Source organism: Neopsephotus bourkii, unplaced genomic scaffold (assembly GCF_033783945.1).
Source record: "Neopsephotus bourkii isolate Nb327-2 ecotype Australia unplaced genomic scaffold, CSIRO-AGI_Nbou_v1 NB_1596, whole genome shotgun sequence".
Lineage (NCBI taxonomy): Eukaryota > Metazoa > Chordata > Aves > Psittaciformes > Psittacidae > Neopsephotus > Neopsephotus bourkii.
Genome location: NW_026902072.1, coordinates 35,502 through 57,001, shown reverse-complemented (window position 1 = coordinate 57,001; position 21,500 = coordinate 35,502). Strand labels below are relative to the sequence as shown.

The 21,500-nt window shown below is 40.7% G+C and overlaps 1 protein-coding gene across 1 annotated transcript; it reads right to left on the bottom strand.

Moving 5' to 3' along the window:
- Nucleotides 1–374: 374 nt before the first annotated feature.
- On the bottom strand, nucleotides 375–19,513 carry LOC133222432 (fructose-1,6-bisphosphatase isozyme 2). The gene is made up of 7 exons (XM_061372113.1): nucleotides 19,202–19,513; nucleotides 16,319–16,481; nucleotides 15,356–15,448; nucleotides 9,146–9,286; nucleotides 7,811–7,948; nucleotides 3,410–3,529; nucleotides 375–1,105 (listed from the first exon to the last, which is right to left on the bottom strand). Exons 1-7 carry the CDS (start codon nucleotides 19,372–19,374, stop codon nucleotides 911–913), a joined length of 1,023 nt encoding a protein of 340 aa, XP_061228097.1. The 5' UTR covers nucleotides 19,375–19,513; the 3' UTR covers nucleotides 375–910.
- Between the last annotated feature and the right edge of the window lie 1,987 nt (nucleotides 19,514–21,500).

Sequence of the window (21,500 nt, the reverse complement as noted above, 5' to 3'; positions counted from 1 at the left end):
TAATGAATGCCTGCTAGTGTCAGAGCTGATTCCCGATCTCCTAAGGCAGTGTTAAATCTGAGACAGCACTAGGGTACCGACAGGACGGGTGTGCTGCAGATGGGGAGGAATGCCAGTATAACGTGTAGAAAAGGGCAAGCTTCAATCTGAAATTAGAACCTTTCAAAGTAAAAGAAAATGGAGTTATAACAGCTCTATGGTGATAGCTCATCTTCTGTTGCAAAGGACAATGGATAAACAGGGAATAGGCATGATTTGAGTGTCACATCCATAGCAACGGTTTATTGGAATTTGTGCCACTGGCAGTTACCTGTGTGCAATAACACAAGGCATTTTCCTGTTCTTATGAAAACTGAATTACACTAGCAACACTGCAGCTTTTTCAGCTTTATTAATTACCCAAGACATACCTAATTTGAAGCTTTAGAACACTGTTTTCTGACAACATGAGACTTTTGGTCTTCCCAGGGCTGTCAAGATAAAAAGCACCTTGCAATTAAACCTCTGACACAAAATCCAGATAATGGCATTGCAAATGTTGATGTGAAAACCATGCCAACCACGTAGTTTCAGATGTAAAGCTTCAGATCAGATGAGGGTACTGACACAATCCACTTCCTTTGTTAATACTATATAAAGTAATTTGCTCCTGTTTAACAATCAGGCCTCTTGTCTCTAAATTTGTGCTGCATAAATCAGAGATAGAGGTGTTTTTTTTTTATGTTTGTCTGCAAGAAAAAATGATTTTTTTTTGTTTTTCCCATCAGCCATTTTCACTATTTTTCTTGTTCTCATAAAGTGGGATTTTCACTTGGAGATGGGTGCTACTTGCTAGAATCCATCATCTTGAAAGGTACGACTTTTTCTGTAGACTGAAGATGGATGAGCAAGGTCTGATGCCAAAAAGCCTTTAACTGCTCTTCTGATGTTTCTGTACACAAGTGAGGTATTCTTGCACATCATCTGGAGAACCAAGGATGAGAGGGACTCTCTGGTGAAGACTCTCAGGTTTCACATCCAATACTGCCTCAGTCCCTGTAGTTGCCATCCCACCTGCCTGCTCAATGATGAAAGCCATAGGATTGCACTCATAGAGAAGTCGGAGCTAGAAAGAAAGAAGGAGCACATGATTGCCTTTGGGGAAAATTACACCAAAGAACTTACCAGAACCTGGCCTTCCTTTTATCAATTGACCTAAGTAGCAATGTTTCTCAGTCCCACCTTTTTCACTTTCTTTCTCTCACCTCCCTTAACATCTTCTGTTTTGAGGAACACTGTACAGACCCTGCGTCCAAGCATCACCACCATCGTTTCCAAGTTGATGGACTGATTTGCAGCACCAGTGAAACTGTATTTTGTCAAAAATGTCAAAAGTAGCTGTCAGGCTCACACACATCAGCGAAAGAGTTCAGTCAGCTAAGTTAACAGTACCTGGAAACCAAAGTCACAATCTCTTCTCATATGGAGGCTTTATGCATTACCTCAAAGCTTGGAGTAATCACACTGTGTTTGGTCAGGATATTTTGGAGTTTGAAACTTGATGCTCCTGGTTTCAAATTTCAGGATTTAATTTTCACTCTTCAGAAAAGTGAATAGATATTAGTGGCCTGAACTCATCCAGATAGCGACTCTGTTTTCAAAAGTAACTGCAGTTATTAGTGAAAGGAAATTTTCCCTTTTTGTATGGACACACTTTTGGTTTGGACCCTGATATCTGTTCACATCTTTACAAAAGTTGCCTCTGGAGTGCCTGTCTGGAATGCAAACTAATTTGGGACGTATGCCAAAAGTTTCTGTGTTTAAAAGGACATGGATAGTAGCTGGCTGTTTTTTAACACATTATTTGTATAGGTTTAGTTGAATCTTTGATGAGCTATGAAGTGATTATGTGAGACAATATTAGTACATACTATGTTTAAAGGGCTGTTCATATGTGTGAAAGAGAGAATATTTCCTGGGGAAAAGAAATCATGACAGAATGAAACTGTATATAGACACAAAGAAATGGGTTGGACACAGGACATTACTACCCATCATTCCTTTATCCCGCTGTTTGTGATGAAACCATGTGTCAAAAACTTAAATAACATGTCACCTTCACGTATCTTCTAAAATGCTACTTCTGGTACAAGGTCTCCACCTGACAGGCAACATAAGACCAACAGCCTCCATTGTTCTCAGTGCATGGCCAACTATTGCAAGATCATGAGCCAGAACATAGCAGTGGAACCACATGTTGATTTTCTTATTGCTCATACTGTGACTACATGGCTTAAATAAAGCAGCTTTCCTTCAGATAATAGTGCAATTGCACTTATGGGTCTTCAGATGGGCTCTGTCTTCAGACTGGTTTAACATTTTCCACCTAATAGATAACTATAAGCCTTAAATTGATTAAAAAAAATATGATTTAATATATCTAATTTGAAAAGAGGATCTATTTGTTGGCTGGTAGAACCAGCACTGGTTATTGAGCATTTTGTTTTAGCTCTTTCTTTAACCTAATGAAGGAGTTCTATATGCTAGAGCCTACGTGCATGTCATTTATGTTTGCTATGACATTTGGTTCCTTTCAGCTAAGTGCATAGACTGTCTTTAAGGAGATAATGATCAGGTACCTGCCACAAAAGCATGATCTCTCTATCAAGAAGAGGTTTACGTGGAAAATACTGTCTACATCTGGCCTCTGAGAAAGAAAGAAGAAAACTTTGATTTGTAATGGTAGTAGTTTTGCTTCTTTCAATATTCTCTCCATTATTTCATTATGGCAGTGCAAACCAGATCAAACAGTCAATGTAGGCTAACTCATGCAGAAATCTTGATTTTTATAAAATTCTGTACTTTGTACATTTGTACTTCTGTTTCTCGTATTTTCTCTACACCAATGGCTTAACACAGATTTCAAAACAAAAAGTTTAATTTGAAGAGGCCCATCAGCAAATCCAGTTTTCTCACACACAGCAAATTCCTTTTTTGTCTGTTGCTCTGATACACAAACAGATCCACACCGTTTTAACGGGTTGAGGGGTTTTTGCTGGTTTATTTTAATTGGCTTTGGTTGGTTGGGGTCTTGTTTATTCGTTATCCTCCTCCTCTTCCACCCCCCAACTATGCCAGCTGTCACAGGTATCTCAGCAAGTTTCTGTGGTACTGAAATATTTCACTTCAGAAAGATGAATAAAGCCCTTGGTTGCGGTGAAGATCATTTGAGTAGTTTGTAATAGAAAAGCACATGGTAAGTTATCTGGCCTAAATTGGGAATTGCCTAAATTTGACCATCATATCAGTTTTCTCCAGGGGGTGGAAAATTATTATCTGTTTATATATATAAACTATTCTTTTACTTCTGCGGGAAAATCAGAGGCATTAGGTTGACTAAGTTCACCAGACAGTAAGTCAAACTATTTACCTTTCCTTTAGGACTCTTCTGATTAGCAGGATACATGAAGATCCCACCATACATCAATGTACGGTGAACATCAGCTACCATGGAGCCCACATACCTGGCACCATATGGGGAACTGCCATCCTGAAAAACATAAAGTAAAGCATTAAATCTACCAGGCTAGACAGGTAGTAGCACAGAAAAATGTAATTTTCTTACAAAACAGGAATCAAATCTACTTACATCAATGGCTGCTTATGGACACTATAAATGCCTAAACCAGCCTGAAGCTTAGCTTTTTGTAAGATTGGCTCTGGAGTTCTGAAATAAGCACTTTAAAAAGCTGCATTCACAGCATAGAAAACAAGCTGCTTGTAATTTGAGTTCACAACCTGTAATTTGGTATCAATCCCTGGTCTGTGAAAAAGCAAGGGTTGCAAACTCACTGCAAAGTGAGTAAAAACTTACTGACATTATCAGAACAAGGTATCCATTTGTTTGCTGATCCTTCACCGTTTCCTAAGCCCAGACAAGAGGTAGGATGTCACTTTTCACAACAGGTATACATGGTTCCCAGTGGGCTTCTAGCCTATTTGTCAAGTCAGGAAATTGGTCATAGCGTTTATTCTGCAGCTTAGTTTAGGAGAAAGCAATTTATTCATGAATATGGTTTTCCTTGCTGTAAGCTGAGAAATTAATGTAATTGAAGGAGAGTTAATTTTACTAAGAGCACACAGGGAAGTATTCAGATCAGTGTCATGTTTGTTAGTTATAAAAATGGTAAGGAAAGGTAGGAAATACAGAAGACAAACAAGGTGTCTTGCACAAACAGAAGTTACATACACCAGATATATAACTTGAGGAATGCAATGCATCACCGTACTTTTATAAGGAGGAGATACACAATACAAATGTAAACTGAAGGAAAGCTTTTTGAAAGCTACTATGCCAAGAAATCTGTCAATATATTTCACTCTGTCTTCAGTGAAGCAGAGGAGGAATTTGTGCCTCAGAAAATTATTAGACACTGGGACTTTGTGCACATTTGATAGATGCAGTTGTGTATTGCAATGCTACAGGTTTGAAAAGACCTGTGCACATTTTTTCTATCTGGATCAGTTGTCTAATGACAGATCCTGGCAGAGCTGAGCCACCTGAGTACAGATCACCAGATACAGTTGGGATGTGCCGGATTTCCTATTCATGCGCAGGTCATTTACACAATCTATGTGTATAGGGGCAGTGTTATGTGAAGATGACGAGATCACACTTGCAATTTTAATTGCTTTTTGCCCTGATTGAAATTCATCTGCTAGAAACACAGAGCTGAATCTGTGCTGAGAAAATTACATATGAGAAAGTCCTTCATTCCAATACTGTTATCTCTGGAACTACAGACTGAAATAGAAGTTTTTGCTTCTCTTAGAGTCCAGCTACCTGCATGGGAGGAATAAATAGTCCTTTTAGTTATTAGAAATGTTACTTCTCGTTTCTCATGTTTGGTCACTTACGCGTTTTTCTTACAGCTTAATAGGTGTTGCGTGTGTGTCGGCACATTGCCTATGCTTCCTTCTCAAACAAAAAAGCAGAGCATGAGTGATAGGGAGTTCCATACTGGGTTCTGAGTAACATCAAGCTGTGTGTTTGCCCAGTGAGAACTTCGCACTGGTTCAGCTGATGCTAATGAAGGATTTGAAAAACCCTGATGTTCCCTTAGTCAGCATTCATGGTGTTTGAGTAAACTTGTGATTGCTCTCAGTTTCACCTTTTTCTTTTTTTGTTTGTTTGCTTAACCCAAAGGAACAAAAAATGGCTCATAACAGATAGGTCCTGTGATTTTTTTTTTCTTCACATTGTGATGGGAGTTACTTTTTCACTTCTTTCTTTATTCCACAGATATTCCAACAGCTATGTTCACCCACAGCAAAACAAGACCATGTTATTCTTGCCTAACTGTAATGACTTAGGAGACTGGGGGGAGCAAAATACAGCAACAAAACCGTGCATCCCTTGGTCCACCTACAGATACAGTAACAAAAAAGCAGAGTTTTCATTAGTTTTTATTTATATCACTCAGGCACATCTTGGCTGACTGGCAGAAGAATGCTTCATGCTAAAATGTGCTGTTGCTAAGATTTTGATGGTTTTGCTAAGGCAAATCCTTAACTGTCTGATCTGGAATGCTGGTTACATAGTGAGGGAAAATATCTCCTCTCCACATAAAGAGCTGATTTGTAATATTTGATTGCTAATGACAGAGATACAGAATACAGGACAGCATCTTGTTTTTCCTGTTTTATTTCTAACTTTTCAATTCTTTCTGGCAATGTTAGTGTCATCTGAACAGGATGTTGATCAAGAACCACAGGGAGGAAATACAGGTAGGATCAAAAGAAAAAAGGGGTAAGGTAGTGACAATTAGCTAAAATAAATGCCTAGTCTCTTGGCTTCTAGTGACCAGAAGGCCACAGGATCAAAGTGGTCTGCCTGAGTAAGAAGGGGTCCCCCATGCCCCACACCTCCTCAAGTCACAGGTGGGGAGTATCCAGCAGATACCCCCACTGCCCTTCTACATACTGAAGAGAGGAAGACAAAGATACCAAAGCTGTGCAATGCGCTGTCTGGGTGCTGCAGGGAAGGTAGGATCATCACCAATGTAGCTGGTAAGGTTTACAGGCAATGCTAGGAAGCAGTTTTCATGCTATGGAAGTGTGGTGGCACCTTCTCCCTCTTCTCCTTCCACAAAGCAAATATTATTTTAAAATCAAGGAACTGAGTTATGCTGTTTCCAAAAGTCAGGCTCCTAACAGGCTTTCAGATAGGCAGGGAACCTTCTTGTGCTCTGTGGCAGTAACACTGGTGCCTTGGCCCTTCTCATGCAGACAGCCCTACGTCTCAGAGTAGCAAAGCAACATGCTTGCTCAGCACCCTTGAGGAGGCTTCCGCTGCCCCAAATAACCTATGCACCACTGTTTTTTTGCTTTAAAGTAACAAAAACACCTTCTGCAAACTTCTGTTGCATCAGTGCAATGACACTTTCAAAAGATTTTCCTCAAATGAAGCACAGATTTAAGATAAAATAGTGTTTGTAAATGAGGTTTTTCCTGTATGTCCTAAGTATTAGTGAATCACATGATAGAGCTGTCCTCACTCAGCCTGTGGTGAAATACCTCTGCCTGGTCATTCCACTGAGTTTGAAATTTCTTCAGTCTTTCTGAGGTTGCCTGGAGTTGACAAAGAGTTTTACTTTAAGCAGCACTTGGGTGGTTTGCAAAAAAACACAAATTAGTAAATCCAGTGTTAGTGCATTATACTGGATACGTAGCTCAGCGTAACATGAGCAGAATGAGAGGCACAGATGTCCTTCTCTTTCTCAGCTGGATTAATTTTCAGGAAGTAAGAAATTTGTGCTGTGGGCTTCTGCTTCTGTCACAGCTGGACTGAAAGCAGACTTTGAAGTTTCAAAATTACCTCAAATATTAAAAATGAATGTGTTTAAAATGCTATGATGCGGCACCCTTTGTAGCTACAATTTCATAATACAGAAAACACATTTAGATGAGAAGTCAGCATTGCAATATATGTGAGAAGGAGCTTCTCACAGGATTATGTTCTAAACTCTTACTTGTTAACTTTCCCAGGTACAACACCCTGAAGTTTTCTACTGGATACATCAATTTTCACATAGCCACGCTTTCTAGGGAGCTTCCAGCTTTCCACATTGAGAGCTTGTGTGATAGCCTGCTATGGTTGACTAGAGGTCATACAGAGTTCTATGTCTCCACAAGGAAGTTCATCAGATGCAGGATGTTCTCATCTTTATCCCTCTGAAAGTTACAGTATAATCCTCTTAACAGAATATACTGAAAGTATGCCTTACACCATTGGGGTTTTTTTCCCAACCTATGAGTTGGTTCATGTTCCATATAATTCAAGTAGATGATAGTGCAAGGGTGATACTGCATACCTCAGATGCAAACGTGTACAGGGAGGAGAAGGTGATGCCACCCAGATGCCTGAAAGCACCTTCTGAGCAGTATGTGGAATCTAGCCCCAAATGCCCAGATGCACATACGACTGAGCGGCATAGTCAGATAACGTAGAAAATAAGGATACCACCACTTTTTGCTGGCACAGTTTCAGAGCTTTGTTGAAAAACTCGGTTCTTCATGTACAACACATTTTTCTCCACACAATGAGGAACAAGCTATGAATTTACTTACCAAAGTCTAAGTTATGAAAGACGTCAGGGTGCCAGAAAAAAACACATTGAATACATACCCAAAATGGATCCAACAGCACAAAAGTATTATATGGGGCTAAACTCAGTGCGGCCTTCAGATCTTTTCCCATCATCCAGCACTTTGTGGAATGCAGTGCTTGCCAGCCCACAGTACATTAGATACAGTACTAATATTTTCTTACCTCAGGGAATTTCTTCTTTTGTAAATATTCTGTCATTGCAGGATCAAAATACTTTGCATAACCTTCATTCAGACTGTATACCTTCCCTTTCTTCTTGATTTTAACATCCTTGTCAACCAAAATAAATTCACCAAGACCCTATAGACAAAAAAGGTAGACCAGCTATTAGCAAGCAGCAGAAAATCTTGTTGGCTTTTTGTAACAGTTACTACACTAGTGATGGTAGAAACTGTAGTACAGCTTGGTCCTTGTAGCAACAGTCTGTGTATAGCTTGACAGCATTTCAGACAGAGCAGAAAGCACAGAATCTGTGTTAAGTTCATGAAAACTTGTCACATTATTGCTATAAATAAAAAGCAATTCAACTCAATAGTTAGCCTATCAAAAGAACACCGGGCAGCCCTGAAAGCAGATGTATCATGAATTTCTGACCACAAATCTTAAGGTTACAAATTAAGAAATTACACTGCCTTCTGATTTTTGAACTTCTCTTGCCTGTCTTGCCTAAATATCTTAAAGTGAATGCTACCCCCAGGTGTTGCTGTCTGCAGTCTGAGTACAACTTCCACCTTCTATGTGTTTGTCTCTAATCAGAGCATCCCAGCTCCCAGTTCCTCACACTTGGTATAAGCCTGTTTATAAGGTTAAAAGAAGTTTCATAATAATGCATTCTTTTATCAAAAAAAAAAAATCCTCCTATGCTATTGCTCTCATCTAATGTTGTCTCTTTCTAACCAGAGGTCTCTTTTCTGCATTCCTCCAGTAACACTTTTGGGGCTCCAGGGGTGGGCACCAAGGGGTGGCATATGTCCAGTTGTATGGGTATGGTGGTGCTTTTGCAGATTGTTGGGTATGCAGCTTAGAAGGCTCAGTCATAAATCCAAATTGTACTCAGGTAATCAGACATCACTCTGCATGAACCGTATTGAAAAACAGTCCTTGCCCCCAGCTAAACACAGAACGTGCTGAGGTTCTTCTACAGAGAGAAAAATCAAGAACAATCTAAAAGCAGGAGTCCTTTAAGTGGAGGCAAAGACACTGCTCAGAGTAAGTTTTCTTAAGTGTCTGTGCAAAACAGCAGTCTGGAATACTCATAACTTACACTCTCCTTCACTGAGTAGAAAAACCGAATAGAGGTATTGCAACCAACATATTAAATATTGCAACCAAACTATTAAATACTTGTGAGGTGGAGGTGGGATGCTCCAGGGCATGGGTGAAAACAAGAATCATATAGATCACCTAGATTAGAGACAAGGAGTAACAAAAATGATTAAATCCAAGCACAGAAAGCTCTAAAAGATTGTGGCAATTTGATTAACACCATGACTGTACCGGATCGAGCATGAAGCAGTCCACTCCTTGCCCTGTGGAGAGGGCAACCAGTGTAGCACTCCCATACAAGGCATAGCCTGCAGCAACAATACGGCGTCCAGGCTGCAAAGCATCTTTTTCAGAGGGCTCGCTGTCTGTTTCCTGAGGAAGAATTACCACTGGACTGAAGGTTAAATTCTTACAAGAAACAATCAAAACAACTTTTCAATAATGTTGTGGGGCAGATTTCCCTTTTGTTTCTATTCAGGCCTTTGAAACAACTGAAGTAGAGATTGTTCCCACTACTTCAGGGCAGGTTTGGTACAAGTACATATGCATGCTGGGACAGGACGTGGAGAGTTTGGTATTTATTACATGTCATGCAGTCAATACAATACCTGCAATAAAAGCTGATACCTTAGCTTTACAGCACAGTCCATTAATTCCGGATCACTAGAAATTTGAGACATAGCAGAGGTACTAATTTTGTGGAAGTATAAACTTAAGCTATCATTCTGACACCCCTCAGAGGAAATAACTGTGAGGTGAGTGCAGTCATTAGTATTACAAACTGCTTCAGTAGTCAGAATAAAAGCATAGATGGTGCAACATGATGGAACCAAGACTGTGCATTGGTCTCTGCTGGTGAAGAGATGGGTAACTGAAGTGGTATAAATGTTCAAATTAAATATAAAATAAAATTTTATAAAAACTATTTATAAAATTATATATATGTTTATACGTAAAATAGCATGTTTAATGTATGGAGGTGTGTATATATAACTCTACACAGAACATTCACATGAGATTTCACATCAGGCTTTTAATCACCTTCTGACACTCATATTTTGATTTGAATATCACTGAACAACAACAGCTCAGTCAGACCTGGTGCAGTATTTCCAGCCAGCAATAGTGGGGTGCCTTAGCCAGGGCTTACAAGAGATTGACCGGTGTGGTAAGGAAGAATAACAGACACGGATGGGTACCTGGAACTGCAAAATGGGTAGGGAATGCTTGATAGTAATGTTGCTTTTTAAAAGCTTGTCAGTTGTGAAGGGTCTTCTGTGGATGTTTTGATGGTGGTTTGTAAGGAATTAAAATTAGATCCTTTCTTCTTTATTGTTCCAAACTCAGACAATTTCTCAGTGATTGCATGGTCTTAATTAGATTAAGTAACAGCTAAATAGAAATAGCAGGCCTATTCCAAAATATGTGGTTAAAAAAAAATCAGTGACTATTTTGTGTAGGAAATAAAATATTTCATGAATATTGAGTAAATTCTTTAAATAATCAAGAATGCCTTCCACAGATAATTTCCAAAGAAAAACACCTCTCCTTCAAGGAGAGGAGCACACCAGAGAGCAAGTAACTTTCAGGGTGCCCATTAGGGTCCTACCAAGGTGGAAAGCTAAGAGTAACCTGGGGATCCCATTCATCATTTTATGCCAACACCTGGAGCAAAGCTGAGATGAGAGACACCAAAACTACATATTTCTTGGCATATGAAGATGAATTGCACATCAAAATATTTTCATTTTTAACTAAAAGATTTTGCTACTTATGTTACTGTGGCTTACAGTTTTTAGCTGTAAATTTTGCTCAACTTTTTTAATTAGTATTATTTTGCCAAGTTCTGTGGAAAAAAAAAAATCCCTTTGCCAATCAGTTTGTCACAGGAGCTGAAATAGAGTGTGTACAAATACATCTTGTACACAGTCCCTTGGAAGTGCTCTACATCAAGCTGCTTATTCAGCAAAGTTATAATACATGTAATGAAGGAAGGCTGGTTAAAACCCCTGTTTGTATATTCCAGAGCTTTGAGTACTGACGACTAGTGGCTAATCCTTTGCTAAACCATCTTTTACAGAACCAAGGATTATACCTTACATAGCATCTTCTGTTTCCAAAGTGTATCTCCATGGTACCTCTCAACATCAAAAGCAATGGTTGTCTATAATAGACTAATGGTTTGCAACACTAAATACAGACTTTAAAACATATTTACAGAACTAGTTGCAAACATATTATGATTATTGCAGGTTTTTGTATGATTTCTCATTGAATAAAAAATATTTTTGTATAAATACAGTAAAAAGGTTTGCTTTGTAGAGCATGATGTTTATATAGTATACGTAGCTCTAGTTACATGTGTTGTTGACTTAAAATATCTTGTGAGATGAGCTTTTCAGTCCTATCTCTTAAATTCATTTTCTATGTTTACATGACTGAGAAACCACACATTTGCTGACTCTTATAAAAAACAGAGGAACTCTTCCATCAGGAGATGTACAGTTGGCAGAATTAATTTGTTTTTTCCATACTAATTCACAACTGCATTTGCTAGAGGCAGCTTCCAAAAGGAAGGAAAAAACTCAAACAAATATTTTGCAGAGCTTGTCAGAATGTAAAAAAGCTAGAGATCAGCTGATATTTCACTTTTAGGACTGCAGAAGTCCTGCCAAGTACCATGCACTGTGAAACAAACCAGGGAATTAAGCTGGCCGTAGACTCTGATAGCTGCTGAATATTTTCAGTCCTTTCTAGTGTGCAGATGGGTTTCCTTTCCATTACATTTTGACTATGAAATGCTGGTAGTCAAATCTCTTTAGAGGTCTTTATGCAAAGCACTGAAGTAAGCAGAGGGACTGCAAAAGTGCTCTGACAAGCACCGACATGGTCACTTTGTCTCGTTGTTGTGAAGCAGATGAAACAAGGTCTGCAGAGTCTTGCTATAGGGGTACCCTCAGGTGATATCCGAGTTGGAAAATATTTGCATATATGGTTTGCCTGACATCACATAGAGGAGTTCTGATCAGCACCAGGTACAGCTCTGGAAGGACTTGGTTTACAGGTCTCCATTTGTACCATATGTTTGATGAGTATCCATTGCATTCAATTCTTACACGAGGATGTTGTCCTCATGACAATGGATGCATCCGAGCTACTGTGCAAACATACAAGTTGAAAACGAACAAAACAAAGCAGCACTGTTTCATAGCATGTATATGCAGTATCAACTGAAGTTGTTGATTCACCTTAGTGGCATGAAAAATTCTGAAGAATCCAAGTAAAAAATACATATTGTCACCACCCTCTGCACTGCAGCAGCTGAGAGCCCCTTAGCGGCAGTGACTGTCAATGTATTGCTTGCTCTGGCTTCCACTGATTCCACAAGGGGCCTCCCTCAGCCCTGCTTTTTTGATGTTTCTGCTTATTTTATCGACACCACCCATGGATCAGAAAGTAAAAGCCAGGTGGAAAATTAAATAAACCTCAGATGACATTTATTTTTTGGTGGTTTTCTCTATGAAACTGACACAGTGCTTTTCTGCCACTATGGTGGTGGCTCTGGACTGGGAGCAGCCAGAGAACCATTTTCAGGTTTGCAATGTGCTGGCACTCAGTCTGACCTTTGTAGAAAAGTGCTGTTTATCCTTTTGTGGTTTGTTTTTGTTTTTTTTTCCTGCGTTTGTTTTTTGTTGTGGGTTTTTTTTTTTTTTTTTTTTTTTATGAAATATTTCAGTTCTGGAGGGTAGGCCCATGGAAATGAAGTGTTGACATGGTGAGATAATCAGATAATCATCTGAGAATTGGAAGGTAATAAATATCAGACAGGAGCTAAGTATCATCCTTTGGAATTACAATTCTTATAGCTTTTCCAAAGGAACCTTGAATAGTTTGAAACTGTGTTTTCTTTCTTAAGTGATTCTCATCCATCAGGATAAACAACTCTCTTTTATTCCTTTCGTACTACTCTTCAGTAACAATCAATAAAGCACTTATTTCATTATTTCAAAGGATTTGAAGTTAATAGTATTTAAAATTAGCAGTGTTGCTATAAAATTTTCTTCTCTGAGAGAAGGGTGCATTAATTAATATGTACTTTGGAATTAGCATTTTAATGGAAATAATAATGCAAGTGAAAGACTGTAAATTGCACATTGTTTCTAACTTCGCAGGGAAAATTGGCAAGCTGTTCTTATAATTGACAAACCACTCTTCATCCTAGCAGCAGGGTTTTCTTTTGTACATGAAGCATTTGTACAAAGCAATGTAATTTGCTTTTTATGAGGTGGTGAAGGGTATCCACCCACATGAAAAACAGAAACTTAGAAACAGTATTTTACAACAAATATATTAATCAGAATCGTAGAACAGTTTGGGTTGGAAGGAGCATTCCAAGGCCATCTAGTCTAACTCCTCTGCAATGAGCAGGGACATCTTCAACTAGATCAGGTTGCCCAGAACCACATCCAGCCTGGCCTTGAAAGTCCCCAGGGATGGCGCATCCACCACCTCTTTGGGAAACCTGTGCCAGTGTTTTACTACCCTCACTGTAAAGAATGGTTTCCTCACACACAGTCTCAATCCCCTCTCTTTTAATTTAAAACCATCACCCTTCATCCTATTGCAGCAGACCCTGATAAAAAGTCTTTTCCCATCTTCCTTACAGGTCCCTTTAAAAAACTGAGAGGCCACAATAAGGTGTCCCTGGAGCCTTCTCTTCTCCAGGCTCAACAAGCCAAACTGCCTCAGCCTTTTCTCATAAGAGGGGTGCTCCATCCCTCTGATAATTTTTGGGCAGAATCACTTCCCTCAACCTACTGGTCATGCTCCTTTGGCCAAGACTGGCCTTCTGGGCTGCAAGCACACATTGTCGGCTCATGTCTGTTATTATGCTTAAGCAACAACAGTGGAAGGATCAGAAAATAAATTGAAAATTTGAACATTTGGGAACAGTATGAGCTCTTTGGGGAATGTTTCTGTTCTGAAGCAGAATCCTTCGGCAGACTAGGCAGTCTGTAGTCTTCATACTCACTATCAGGTGAGCTAAAAATGGTAGGGAATTCTGATCTGTATTTCCACTTGCTAAGCTGTATTAATCACACTGAGCACTTGCTTTTAAAGCTAATGTTTAGTATTTATGTGATGCTGCTTACCAACTTTAAGAACAGTGGACAACACAGCTATTGCCCACTGTAAATCTTAGGAGGTACTGTAGTCTTTTAGGTTATCTTTAGAGAGGTAAAAGGATGGGGGCCCCTTTGCGTACCATAAGAACACATGGCATCAACTGCATCCATACAGCTAAACTCTTTTCCCTGCAAAACCCAAGATGGTAGAAGGTACTGGAGGTAGTCCTGGACTGCTCTTTCCACAAACCATACCCAGGCATCATCTCAATGTTGTCTGGCCAGGGCTGCATCTATGATGGGGGTTTGCACTAACCATCAACAGTGTAGACAGCCATTTTCCAGCACTTGGCTTGTGTCATGAGTCTATAGACATCATGCCCTGACTATTTGGTTTGCTAGTAGATGCATATTCCCAGCAGTGATGATTACTGTATTGCCTAACAGAATGTAAAAAAGGAAGACTAGCCAGTTGAAAATTATGAGTTAGAAGGTGAGACAGACTTTAAAAACTTATCTTCATATGTTTGAAGTATAGCATCTGAGCCTGTAAAGACTTCTTTGCACTCACAAGAACTGTAAAAGTTACTTCACAATAGTAATGGCCGAGGGTCTCTCATAGTCATATGACTGCGAGCTCAGGGTTTAGGAAAAACACCAGCTACTGAGAGATTAAACAATCAAATCACAAGACTTGGCATGACTCTAACTGTTAACATTCGTTAATTAGCTGCACAGTTGCTGTTCTGTACAGCCCCATGAAAGCAGAGAAACTGGCAGGGCCCTGATGGCTGTAGGTGACTGATTCCTTGAGCCTCAGGTGGCTTTCACTGTTAGCATGCTTATAAACTCCCATCTGTAACAAGCACACAACATGCGGTGGGAAGTCACCAAACTGCTAGCCTTAATATAGTCCAAGCAGTGACCGTCAGCCCTCCCCAGTCAGTATCCATGATACAAATACTGTGATTCACAGGCACTGTGACACCCTGCAGCTCACCTGCAGCAAGTAAAGAATCACTGAAGAGCTACCCAGCTGCCTAATGGTGAAAGAGTTTTGTTTTAAGTGTCTGTGTGTCTGAAGGAGGGAAGTGCCGTCACACAGCAATTTCATGGGGCTGAATGTCTCCTTCCCAGGAATTCAGGCAGCATTTTAACACATGTGAATCTCAAGTGTCATCTCTTTTGCTTTCTCAGGCTCTGTTGATCACTTACAGAACCTAGGAAAGAAACTAAGCAAGTTGACATACCCAACAAATTTTGCTTTCAACAAGTGTTGATGTTGATGAAAGCCATATGTACTTTGTTGTCTTACCTTCTTGTAGATAGCAAATATCGTTCCTATTGGTGCCAAGCAGTCTATATTGGACGAACCATCAAGGGGGTCAAAGCACACCACATATTTACCCTAAGACAGAATTGGCAAGGGAAGCATTAAGTGATACATATTCTTACGCTATTCTCCCCTTTTACTTGACAAACCCCATATTTTTATCACTGCGTGTAGTCCTGCAAGCATGCCTGACATGGCTTGCCAGAGAGAGCTGCGCTGTTGACCCAGCTGGCCCTGCAGCATAACACCCACTCCCTGCAGAGCCTGCCAGAGAAAGAGGAGAGAGCATGTTTCTGCACAGATAGATAGCACAAATCTGATGATAGAAAGGAGCAGTCCTCAGCTGCCAAGTAATGCAAGAAATCACTTGAAAGCAAAAGGAGTGACTCATTCTGGAAGCAAGCATCTTCCTCAAGTAAATAAGGGTGGGTTTTTTGTTACATTCTGTTCCAGACTAAATGATTTGCCTGTGATGGGAGATTTGAAAGTAAGAAAACATCTTGGGGAAAGGCTAGGTTACATCAGCAGTACCTTGCTGCAATAGGATCCTCTCCTGAGGGAAGCCTGGTGAAGCAATCAGGTGTTTCCTCTGGACACATAATGTAAACCCCAGTTCTGCCAGCCTCTCCTATCATTTTATGTTGCCGATTTACTAACATAATCCAAAACTGTTACACTGGCCCTCAGGGAATACACTAGTACGCATACACCTGAGATCTGGAGTGTGTTAGCAACATCAAAAATGATTAGTATCCCCCTTCACAGAACATTAATGATAATTTTACCCTGCACAGCTCATTTAGCTGTCGAAGCCGTGCCCTGCACCACGGTTATTAATCAAAACACGCAGTAACAGTGCAAATGCTCCGCATTCCCTCGGGGAGGGTTGGCTTCCATACGCGAACCACGACTGCCCCCTGCTGTCGCCCGAGCCGGTGTACAGACCCTCTTGTCTTTGGGGGTGACGATGGCCTCTTTGTTCTCCTCCGAGACCAGGACGCAGGTGCTGTAGGAAGACTGCAGCATATTAATCACCAGGGAGTTGGATAGTACGTCCAGCTTCTTCACTTCGTCCCCAGTCACGTTCACAGTGCCAGCTATACCAAACCTACAGAAAAGGGAAAACATCAAGAAACCGGAGGGAGGCCAATGTTACAGGTTTTTAGGAAAAACAAATAATCCCAACCCAAGTCAGGATGGCTCCTTCCTCTCATCTTCCCACACCTCTAATCTTTGGATTAAACTACTAAGGTGAATTACGAGATGGTTGCTGCTGCTAAAAAACAAAAGTGTGCGTAAGAAGGGCATCATTTTTGGGGTTTATCTGTGTCCTTTTGCTCCTGATTGGATGTTCTCCAGGACAGACCAGACCCCCCCCCCCAGCCCACCCAGTGGGTGCCAGGCTTCCCTAGAAACCCCACAAACAGCTGGCAGCAGCTTTGAGGAAAGAGAAGAGGATTTAGCATCTGCATTATTTTCTGCCACTGGCCGCTCAGAGCTCCATGATGACCTTTAACCCTGCCCTACTCAGTCCCCAACCACCCCAAAACCAGAAGCATTGAAGACACCTCCAGATAATTCCTCATGCTGAACTGTGTTCCAGGATCAAGGTCTGTTTCATTCGGGGGCCCTTGGCTGAGTTAAGATGATGCTTCCATTCCCTATTCCAATTTTAGCAATATATTAATGAAGCAGTATACAGTAGTAAACGTATTTCTGAGATTCCTAGTTGAGGAAGCACTGTTTAGACCTGATGTGCATGGTCTGGGCATCTTAGAAGTATAAGGATCATGTAGGAAATAGATACAACATTTTTATTCACTATGGAGAAAGAAAAATAAATGAAAGGGACAACTAATTAGTCCCCAGGGTGTTGGTCAGCAGCAGGCATTAGCTGGAAGCAGGGTAAGTCTTTTATTTTACTCACAGCTTAAAACTGCCTGAGCTTTTCAGAAGTATAGTGTTTGGGGCATTCTATTTTTGAGTGCCAAGTTTGAGATACTAGAAAGAGCCATGATTTTCAGGGAGTCCTTAGCACACATTCTTCTGTTAGTGTGTTTTCAGGCACATTCCCAGCTCAAGTCTATGTCTTGGAAAAAGTCTTCCTTTACTTTTGAATGGCAAATGTGCTAAAAACTCATGCTGAGGTCTTTAACATTGAAGGAGACACTTCACAGTGTCTGTTTGGAGGCAGTAGAAAAATGAGAGCTCTCTAGCTTCACAAATACACATGGATGCAAGCCAGTGACTGTGGCTGAAAGCTATCCATGAGAATTTCTGAATTTTCATGGTTACTTGGTGTAATTTGAACGGTACAAGTTACTCATTTGTGTGTTTGGATACATCAGATATTTCTGGCTCGTTACTTGAAGCTTTTGTTTATTGAAAAGGACATTTGCTCTCCAACATAACAGGTGTTCTATTTCTGAGGGGAAGATCCATTAGCACAGTAGCCATGTGTCCTGTAGACTAGGTGGCTATTCTACCTCTAGTCTACCAAATAGAGGTTCTCCCTACTTATTAAACACTTCAGAGGCTGCATATTGAAAGACTAAAATGAGATAAAAGCAACTGTTCCTCTAAGTCAGGGAGGCAAACCAGCTCAGCTTCACCTAGTAAGTACAGAGACAAATTATAGTTTAACAGCTAAAGGCATAGGAGCTTGGTGCTGTGGTTAAATTTGAGTATGCCTCATGTCCTTTCTACATGTTATGTTCCGTACCTCTAAAGTGAGGGTGATAGTACTGAGATATTAAATTCATCATTTGCAAAGATCATAAAGGACTTTGACCAAATGGTCAAACGGCCAACGAAGCACACCCCCCCCCCCCCCCCCCCCGGGGTTACACATTTTGGTGTTTCCACAGGAAGAAAAAAAACAACAAACACACAACAAAAAGCCCAACAAATTACAAACATTGTGTTTCCTAACGAACATATTACCTGTCTTTCTCATGCATGGTATGCATGCGTACACGCAGGAACTTACAGAAACATGTATATCAATACATAACAAAACCTATATATTTTAAATACATAATTTTATTAGGATATTCCATCTCTCTGAACTGCTTCAGATAGATCACCATTAAAACAATGACACTGATGTCTATTTCATCTGGTTGTGTGAGGAACAGCTTGGTTCATTCCAGCCTTTGCTAAGGCAATTCTTTATTCCTTCTTTATTTATTTGCCAAACAACTACATGCCAAATAGTGTTTTTTTCGTTTTCCATATAGGGCCTTTTAAGACTCCCCATCTGTAATCCTGATACTGCTTGAGGAAGAAAGGGGAAATGCACTTATGCATGGCAGCATATGGCATTTCTTGCAGGTCTGTTGCTTCAGTCCATTACTTATACTGCAGTGAGGCAGAACATCAGCTCCCAAAGATAAGCCAAGTTCTGATTTGCATAGCTCAGCACTAGGTTGGGATGCTAGCAAAAAATATTGTGGTGTGATATTCTGCACTGAAAATACCACAGTGTGATATTCTACAAATTCACAGTAGGTTTAAAAGTAGATCAATATCAACATTTACAAGGGATGACGAGGTGAGCAACGCACTGATATTCCGGCTTACATTTTTAGAGTAACAGCAGTTAGTTTAAATGTCTGCCTTTCTCCTGATATTAAAATAATCCAGAAAAAGAGATTTCCCACTTCCCACTCTTGACAATCCAGGCTCTGGCCTCATACATACAGTCACTTGGCTTAAAAAAGACACTTCCAACGTATTTGTGAATCCCTGCCCACTCCCCAGCCTTCCTGTGCCAGCAGCTGTCTCTCTAACCTCCTCTTCCTCCCCTTATAGCTAGGTTGGACTCACATGTGGGCAAGGCCTGCCTTTCTGACTGCAGAGGAAATGGCCTTTATGGCAGTCAGCATGGAGTTGAGCAGCTGTGTCAGTTCCCCCGTTGCTCCTTTAACACGGCGTCCCTTCTCCATAACAAATCGCGTGAGCGTTAGCATATCCGTTTCAAAGGGGGTTTTGTCGGACATTTTTGCTGGATGCCGGAGTTCCTCGCCCCTCGGCTGGACAGGACACTATTGCAGTGCTGAGATCCCGGGTAGCTGTTTTATTCTGAGGCAAAGCTGTTGTCTGCGTTGCTGGTCAGATTTTATTAAGATGTTTCTGAGACCATGTGATTTGAGTGCTCAGAATAACTGCACCCCAGGCTGGCTCCACAGCTCCTCTGGATGCAGAAAAGGAACCAGAGACAGGACTGCAGCTGAGCAACCAGTGCTCAACTGCTTTTCCCCAACACTCAAATTCGTGATGTGTAGATCTATTAACATACTCAAATTCTGCATTAGACTGTTTGTAATGCAAAAACCTCGCTGTCCACTTAGCTGGAAACAGCTTTCCTGTACCTGCTGCTCAGCAACAAGCTCAGCACAGCCAAGGCAAAGCGCACGATTTGCAAGGCACAAGAAATGAAGCCATAGCACATAGGTAATCACACAAGTCATAGTGCCCCACAGCAGAGCATCTGCCATGCTGTGGCTCTGGACAATGAATTTCCAATCCCATGCTGCCTCAGTCCTTGCTTGTTCACTCTCTTTCAGCTTCTCCATAGAGGAGAGTTTTGTAGGTGTATGGCACAACCCATGGGAATCAAGAGGAAGTGCAGGGTGCATCTAGACATGTATTTATTAAAATGGTTTATGATGCTAGTTGGTCTGCTGCAATCTCCTTTTAATGACTTCATTCCCAGTCTGCGCCACTTGTAATGTTATAGGGCTTGTGTGAATGAGAGGTACTGGTCAGGTGTGGCTTTATAGGTTACAAAATAATTACACCTTCAATAATTTACAAACAAAGCTTATCTGATTTAAGCATGTCTGTCTCACAACTCACAAAATGAAATTTTATGTCAGCTTTGGCATTGTAGTATGCCGTATGAATATAGGTATGTCCAAATTTGCAATTGTACTGCCTGCTTACAAGCAATATACCTGCATCACATCACAGTATCACAGTATCACAGTATGTTAGAGATTGGAAGGGACCTCAAAAGATCATCTAGTCCAATCCCCCTGCTGGAGCAGGAACACCTAGATAAGGTTACACAGGAACGTGTCCAGGCCGGTTTTGAATGTCTCCAGAGAAGGAGACACATGCTGCTAATGTGAAGGTAGACAGAATTGTCAGTGAACTAGCTACATGCTATCTGGAACAATGGAATTGTGGACTTTAATTACAGCACTGTCTTCCCACTCGGATAAGGAAGTAAGAACAATTACATGTTATAGCCTTCATTTTATGTATTAGCAGCACTCTCTTTTTTTTAAGCAGAAGATCTGGAAAGCCCACAAGCAAAACAAGAAAACTGAGAGTTACACAAGAAAAGTTTCATTGAGTTTCTTTGTTATCACTCATTTAACCCAAATTACTGCACTAAAATTGTGCCAGGAACACCGAAACGAAATTCAGTAACAAAACATGCCTACCTTTGGCTTCATTAATAGTAACTGCAGCTGTAGGCACAGAGTTTTGATTTCCCTTTGCATTCCTCTCTTCACCTATGAACTATGCATTATGTGGAGAGTTTTAAAGGGATTTGATTGCTAAGGTTTTCTACATTGAAACTAGCCTCAAGCAAAGGCCTTCCTTGAGACTGACAGTTAAGTGGCAGAAAAACATTAACTGAGTCTCTTCAAAGTCCTGTAAAAAGTGCTTTAGGGCAGTTTAGTCTTCCCTACAGGGTTCAAATTTTACCACCTCTTGCTTTTTGACAGCATTTTTCCTAAGGTGTGGTGGAGCTCAGAGGGAAAGTCAGGAGGTGACAGCTTACAATCCCATCACCCATTTTAATGGACATAACTACTGTTCATCAAACACCAAAGGCCTGACGGGCAGCATGACGGGTTGCACACAGAGGACCTTCTTACCCCCATGTCACAGTGCCACCACCCAGCAACACAGCAGTTACAGTGAAAGCATAAAAGGGATCATCCTCCCATGTTCCTCTGCCACCGATGCCCTGGGGGCAGCCCAGAGACATTTGAGAAGTCTGTGAGCTGGTGGAATTACTTAGAGGGGGCAGAGGGAAGAAGACCAGAGGCTGGAAGAGGCTGCTGGATGTTCTACACTGCAAGGCCAGTTCCTCATGGAGCCACCATCA

Excerpts from the sequence above, each read along its gene's own strand:
- LOC133222432 (XM_061372113.1), bottom strand. The coding sequence starts at position 19,374 with ATGTCCGACAAAACCCCCTTTGAAACGGATATGCTAACGCTCACGCGA. Across the intron at positions 9,287-15,355 it reads TATTTGCTATCTACAAGAAG|GAAACAGACAGCGAGCCCTC; the intron begins GTAAGACAACAA and ends ATTCTTCCTCAG. Across the intron at positions 7,949-9,145 it reads ACTGCTTCATGCTCGATCCG|GGTCTTGGTGAATTTATTTT; the intron begins GTACAGTCATGG and ends TTTTGTCTATAG.